Consider the following 7,416-nt stretch of genomic DNA (forward strand, 5'->3'; position numbering starts at 1 on the left):
AGTGTTGTTTGCTTGATATATTTTTTTCCATCCTTTGAGTTTTAGTTTGTTTGTGTCTTTAAGTCTAAAATGTGTCTCTTGTAGGAGGCATATGGATGGATCGTGTTTTTTTTTTTTTAATCCATTTTGCCACTCTGCCTTTTTACTAGTGCATTTAGTCCATTTACATGTAGCATAATTATTGACAGGTATGAGTTTAGTGCTGTCATTTTGATGTATTTTTTTGTGTTGTTGATAGTTTCTTTGTTCTACTTAATTTTCTGCACTTAGTCATTTTTCTTTATGTATTTTCTTTTCATCTTTTTCATTGTTGTTGATTTTGTATTTAGTGAGTCTTTATATTTTTCATCTTGATGTGTAGGATTGTTAGTTTCCTTTGTGTTTACCTTAATATTTACCTCTATTTTTCTGAGTTTAAACCAATCTTTTATTTCTTTATATCGCCTTGACTTCCTCTCCATATGAAAGATCTATGACGACGTTATTTAGTCCCTCTGTTTTCTTTTACTGTTGTCATCTTTTCCTTGTTGACATCCCTGTTTCTCTATTTTCAGTATTTTAGCTTTGATTTATTTCTGTGACTTCCCTATCTGGGTTGATATCTGGTTGTTCTGTCCTGTGTTCTAGTCTTGGGTTGTTATCTGATGTTATTGATTTTCTAACCATAGGACTTCCTTTAGTGTTTCTTATAATTTTGTTTTGGTTTTTACAAATTCCTTTAACTTCTGTTTATCTGGAAATGCCCTAATTTCACCATCATATTTGAGAGACAGTTTTTGCTAGATACATAATTCTTGGCTGGCGATTTTTTTCCTTGAAGGCTTTATATATGTCATCCCGTTGCCTTCTCGCCTGCATGGTTTCTGCTGAGTAGTCAGATCTTAGTCTTATTGACTCTCCTTTGTAGATGACTTTTTGTTTATCCCTAGATGCTCTTAAAATTCTCTCTTTATCTTTAGTTTTGGCAAATTTGATTATAATATGTCTTGGTGACTTTCTTTTGGGATCTACCTTGTGTGGGGTTCGATGAGCTTCTTGGATAGATATCGTCTCATCTTTTGCGATACCAAGGAAGTTTTCTGCCAACAAATCTTCAACAATTCTGTCTGTATTTTCTGTTATCCCCCCTGTTCTGGTACTCCAGTCACTCATAGGTTATTCCTCTTGATAGAGTCTCATATAATTCTTAGAGTTTCTTCATTTTTTAAATTCTTGTATCTGATTTTTCCTCAAATAAATTGGTGTCAAGTGCTTTATCTTCAGTCTCACTAATTCTGACTTCCGTTGCCTCAGTTCTTCTCCTGTGACTTCCTGTTGAGTTGTCTAATTCTGAAATTCTGTTGTTAATCTTTTGGATTTCTGTTTGCTCTTCTCTGTGGATTCTTGCAGTCTGTTAAGTTTGTCATTTTGCTCTTGTATAACCTTCTTAAGTTCCTCTGTTGTTTTGTCTGTGCGTTCCTTGCATTGTTCTGTGTTTTGTCTGATTTGGTTCCTGATCTCTTGAAGAGCCCTGTATATTAATCTTTTGAATTCTACCTCAGGTAATTCCAAGAAGTTATCTTCCTCCAGAAGGTTTCTTGGTTCTTTGTTTTGGTGGCTTGCTGAAGCCATCATGGTCTGCCTCTTTATGTGACTTGATGTTGACTGTTGTCTCTGAGCCATCAATAAATTATTATATTTATTTTATGTTTGCTTACTCTGTCCTAGCTTCTTGTTTTGTTTTGATATACCCAGATAGGCTGGTCATGTGAGCTAGTTTGATTATTGACATCTTTGAAATTCTCACATCCTGTCACCAGGTGGTTAGAGCTGTTACTAGGTATGTGAGCCCGGAGTCCTTTTCCTTTTCTTGTGTGGGTTCAGCTCAGGTGTCCTGGTTGTTGGTTGCTGTGTGTGTGGGTCAGCCTTTCACCTACAGTCCTAGATGGGCAGGGGTGATTGGAGTAGGCACAGGTATCTGGCTGCAGTAGGGGTTCATGTGCTGAGGAAGCAGGGGGTTGATGGCTTCCCCTGAGTGTCTGGGTGGAAGGCGTGTCCCTGTTCCCTAGAGTGAGTAGGTGGGTGAGTTTTGCAGCCGATGCTGTTAGCTATAAGAATTGGGAGGCATGAATTATTCTTGGACCTCTGTTGCGGGTGGCTAGGTGAAGTGGGTGGATCTACCAGTCCTCAGGCCCCTGATGTGGGTAGGTGAAGACCCTGCTTAATGGGCAGCGCAGTGTCAAATGTCATGAATCTGCCACTTTCCCTTATAGCTGATGCAATTGAAAATAGGCTTCAGGTATATACCCTGTTGTACTGTGTTAATGAGGGCCTATGCTGTTGAAATGGGCCCATATAGGTCTATGCAGGGGTGAAAGGCATTCAAACGATGTGGACCCCTTATGCCTGCCTAGGCAAAGGGGCTGTGCCTGCCCTGAGTTCCCGGCTTAGAGGAGCTGGCAGATTATTTTTTCCTGTTTGTTAATTTGTTCCCTCTCCAAAGCCGGGAGAATGGCTTAGGGTGTGTGACGGGTCCTACTTCTGGCCGAGGGTACTCAACACTCGCTGAAGCTGGCCCGGGACCTGGTGTAGAGCGGGGAGGGTGTAGGTAAATGGGAGAAAGGTTCTTCCCGAAGCAGGGTTTTTTTTGATCTGCACAGTAGGTTAGACGCTCGTACTTAACCTTTTGCCCGCCGATTGAGCACCGCTTCTTGCTGGTTCTGGAGGCTTGAGCAGACTCTCTGCTGATTGGTTTCTCCCGATGTGGAAAGGGCATCGTGAGCGCCACTGCTTGCCTCACCCTGCTCGCGCAAGCTAATCCTGCCTGCAGGGTTCCCGTGCCGGCCAGGTCAGTTCTGTCAACTCCTCGTTGCTTGTGAACCGTCTCTCCCTCACCCTGCTGCTCAGTCCGATTCTTCAACTTTGTTTGATGTTTAGGGCCCCTAGATTGTCATATATAATCAATTCACTTGTTTGTTCAGGTCTTTGTTGTAAGAGGGACCACAGGAAGTGTCTGACGACTCCATTGTCTTGGCCCCACCTCTGGAATTTTTTTTTTTTTTGAGGGGGTGGTAATTGCATTAAAATTATGAGCTCACTTTAGAAAATCGGCATCACAGTTGTAGGTAGAATGCCATTTTGTTTTAAACCAGATGTTTGTGACCTGAGTCCCACTTGGGGAATTGGGCTGGTTGCATGCCTATTATATTACTTAATATGTTCCTCTGCCCCCTGAATTTCCTGTAAACAGTTGGGTCTGGAGGTCTCATCGGACTTAGATTTGATTTTCGAGCCAGGGTTTTTTATATGTGGTGCATCGTTAGCGTGACAACTGTCCAGTGTGCCTGGGACTGAGGGGTTTCCTGGGATGTAGTAGTGTCAGTGCTAAACTGAGACAGCTGTATTTCCTGTTGTATAACATCAGGAGGCATAGTGTGTCTGGCCATCATTTTTTTGGTCTGTATGTGTGATGTTAAGATTGACTAGTGGTGTCAGGGTTGACAGCCTGTTCGATCACAGCAAAGTTCCCCATCAGTAGGTTCTTGGTTTGCCTGGGGCAGACCCAGTTCCCATTACTTGTCCCCAGTGTAATTATTAGTAGTGCTCCCTTCCGCCTCACACTTCCTGTCTTGGGTCACTTTCCTGGAAGCAGAGCCAGAGACAGGGATTCAGGTGCATGCGACTTAGTGAGAGAGGGCTGCTCCGGAAAACCCTGGACGGGAGAGGGAACAGGATGGAGGGGAGGAAACCCTTCCAGCAAGGTAAAGGCTGGCCTAGACTTGATCCATGGGGGATTCGGGAGCCATAGTTGCTTGGCAGACTTGCGCTATCCTTGAGGCAGGCTGCCAGCTCTTCCCCAACAGTCCCTCGTCGGGTGGGTCAGTGAGGGTCCTGGGTAAGAGGAGCAGTTGGGAGTCATTAGCAGCCAACAGCCATGGCAGTGACAGGGTGCTGGGCAGGGCGCCATGAGCGCTATTACACTGGTCGTCAGCCTTTGTCCACTCGGTGGTTTTAGCGACCATTGATGATCAGGAGATGCCATTTTATGTCCAGTTTAGCTGGAGAGGCTGGAGTTCACTGACGTCAAGATAGAGTGAAGGTTAATATTGCCTTGTTTCTGTGCCAGGTCTGCTTGCTCTACAACAAAGGGGAAGCTCTCTATGGCTACTGCAACCTCAAGGACAAATGCAACAAGTTCCACGTGTGCAAATCCTTTGTCAGGGGGGAGTGCAAGCTGCAGAACTGCAGACGGTCCCACCAGCTCATCCATGCCACTGCCCTCAAGGTGATCGAGGACCAGGGCCTGAACCTGCCCAGTGTCGTCAATTTCCAGATCATCGCCACGTACAAGCACATGAAGCTACACAATATGTTTGAGCATCAGGGTAAGAGCATCTGGGGTGGACAATGCCCTGTCAGCGCTGTAGGCTTGAGATTTCTCACTGCAGAGAACAGCGACTCGGCAGCCAGTCTGGGGAGAAAGCACTTCATGTGTTAATTGCCGCTTTGTCCTTTGGAAGCTTAGGATAGTCAGCATTTCATGACATAAAACCAGCTGACTGATTCATGGCAACCCCACGTGTGTCAGGGTAGAACTGCGCTCTGTAGGGTTTTCACTGGCTGATTTTCCGAAGTAGATCGCCAGGCCTTTCTTCCTGCTACCCTGTCTAGGGCCTGTCGCTGCCTTTGTCTGGTCTTGTTCAGTGGGTTTCTCCTAACCATGCAATAGTGGCTTTCTGCTTGCTGTTGATGTGTTTTTCTTTTTTTAACCCAGAAGATACAAACTGTCCAAATCCAGGGTGTTGGGAGTCTTGTCTGAGGTCTGGTTAGCTGGGCTGACACTCCCAGCATAAAACGAGAAAAGGGATGTCTTGGAAAAACTCACTTCTCTCTTTTCTTTGTAGACGATTCAGCTTCTGCTGCCAAGCCTGCCAAGGGCTCTGAGAAACAAGGCGTGCGCCCAGCTGGGGCTGCGGAGGCCGGCCCTCCGTTTTCTGCCCGGGCCGCCAAGGAGCCAGGACCAAGTAAACCCTAAAGGGTGTTGGTGAAATAAGGAGACACTTGTCCGGCTTGCAAGGTGTGAAAACGAGGAGCTTCTTTTGAGCTTTACTTTGCAACCATTCATTCGTTTAATCATTTATTGCTGTCAGTCCTAAGAACCGCCTCCCCTACCCCCTCCACAGGGGGTTCTGAGAATTAGAGAAGATGGAAAAGAGGAGCTATCTGATCTTGGGGATGAAAAGGAGGATGGGTGGCTGAGGATGAGCTGGACATTGAGTGGGCAGAGAGGGCTGAACCTGGATACAGATGGACTTGGTCCAGGGCGAGCCCAGAAGACAGCAGCTTCCCTGCAACCCGTGTGAGAGTCCCTGGTGGGGCAGGGGGCTGTTCATGGGGCAGGTTTCTGCGGACGATGCTCCGTGATCCCACCAACACTTTACGCCCATCTCACAGTTCACACTGGTAATCAGAGAGTGCAGACACCTCGTATTCCATTCGTTTTTACTTCATGCTGTTCCATAAGCACCTTCCCCCATTTGTTCATGCTCATCATACATAATCATTTTTGGGCATGGATGCACTTAATCAAGTTACTATGTCATTGTTTAACTGTTCCCTTAGCTAGGATAGTTAGATTCTTTCTAACAAATTTTGAATATCACTTTTCTTAAAGTCCCCAGGAGATTGAATTTCTGAATTATCCTTTTACTTAGCTTATACGTGCTAAGATGACACCATCTTTTAATTTGCGTCCTTTAAATCCGGGTGTGGTGAATTTTTTCTGTGTTCCTCATTTCCATATGTCTTTATTTTGTGCGTGTTTTGCATGTCCTTTTATTCCTGGGGCCCTTCATTGTGCTAGTGTGGGGTGGCCCTTAGTTAGGCTCTTTAATTTTCCTACGAGGCCGTCAACCATTCTGTGCTCCTCGATCTCCAACTTCCATGGCTGCGTCCTCAGCCAACATGACGGAACATACGGACCCTGGGCTCTCGGCCAACAGTACTACCTCAGTCTGTCTGCTTTCCATCCCCTGGGGAACGTTCACCAAAGCCCGGCTCCCGTAGCTGTATATTTGTCTAGTCCGCCTCTTCCTCTTTCCACGGATCAGGACGGACCACCAGATACCTACACACCCGAGACCTGTTGCCGTCGAGTTGGTTATGACTCATAGTGACCCTATAGGACAGAGTTGGGTTTCCAAGGCTGTAAATCTTTACAAGACAGACTGCTACATCTTTCTCCCGCTGAGCGGCTGGTGGGTTCGAACCGCTGACCTTTTACTAGGCAGCCAAATGCTTAACCATTTAGCCACCAGGGCTCCTTAGAATCGTGCACGCCTCACCCATATCATCGTGACCTCCCCCTCTGCCTCCTCTCCACCCCACCCACCCAGCTGCCTTCATCGAGGTACATTTAGATATTTTATTCCTGGTTTTCGTAAAAAGTTACCCCAGAGAAGCAGCTTCATGAAATCCTTTGCGGTGTTTGCTGTAATAATACTCCCCAAAGTCAATGTGTAACGTAGTTTTTTAAAAAAAATTTTAACCGTCCTTCAGTCACAGAACGTTTGAGAAATAGGGATAGTGTAGTGAGTTTCTCATGAAGCTAACTTTATTTAATTCAGAACAGTTTTTTACTGTGAGATGGTATCTTTTCTATGGGTGGGTGTTGTAAAACTTTTTTAAAATGAGAACTTGCTGTGTTTTCTGCTCCATGGACAGTGGGGGTCACGCTTCTGTTGACTTTTCACTTCGGCCGTCCACCACAGCGCTCCTGAAAGCCTCTATGTTCTGCGTATCTTTTCTCCTAGTGTGATTTCACCCTGGAGCTCATTTTTATAAAAAATTGTTTTTATAGTCTATTATTTTTATTTACATTTTATCATTTTTCCACGTGTGTTTTTGTTGTAACCGAAAAACCACACCCGTTGCCGTTAAGTTGGTTCCGACTCACGGCGACTCTGTAGGACAGAGCAGAACTGCCCCATAGGGTTTCCAAGGCTGGAAATCTTTTTTTTTTCATTGTACTTTAGATGAAAGTTTACAGAACAAACTAGTTTCTCATTAAACAGTTAGTACACATATTGTTTTATGACATTGGTTAACAACCCCATGATATGTCAGCACTTCCCCTTCTCGACCTTGGGTTCTCTATCACCAGCTTTCCTGTCCCCTCCTGCCTTCTAGTCCTTGCCCCTGGGCGGTTGTGCCCCTTTAGTCTCGTTTTGTCTTATGGGCCTGTCTAATCTTTAGCTGAAGGTGAACCTGGGGAGTGACTTCATTGCTGAGCTAAAAGGGTGTCCGGGGGCCATGCTCTGGGTTTCTCCAGTCCAAGGCTATAAATCTTTACGGAAGCAGACTGCCACATCGTTCTCCTTCAGAGTGGCTGGTGGGTTCCAACCACCGACCTTTCTGTGAGCAGCAGAGTGCCTAACC

At 45.4% G+C, this 7,416-nt stretch overlaps 1 protein-coding gene across 1 annotated transcript in view; it reads left to right on the forward strand.

The window, feature by feature from the left end:
• The window catches only part of ZC3HAV1L (zinc finger CCCH-type containing, antiviral 1 like), a 12,439-nt gene extending 7,181 nt beyond the window's left edge, over positions 1–5,258 (forward strand). The window contains exons 3-4 of the mRNA XM_004382460.2: positions 4,106–4,364; positions 4,884–5,258. Coding sequence (XP_004382517.1) covers positions 4,106–4,364; positions 4,884–5,014 — 390 coding nt within the window. The 3' untranslated portion in view covers positions 5,015–5,258. The remainder of the gene's footprint in view (positions 1–4,105; positions 4,365–4,883) is intronic.
• Positions 5,259–7,416: the final 2,158 nt, after the last annotated feature.

This window comes from Trichechus manatus, unplaced genomic scaffold (genome assembly GCF_000243295.1).
Source record: "Trichechus manatus latirostris isolate Lorelei unplaced genomic scaffold, TriManLat1.0 scaffold00093, whole genome shotgun sequence".
Classification (NCBI taxonomy): Eukaryota; Metazoa; Chordata; class Mammalia; order Sirenia; family Trichechidae; genus Trichechus; species Trichechus manatus.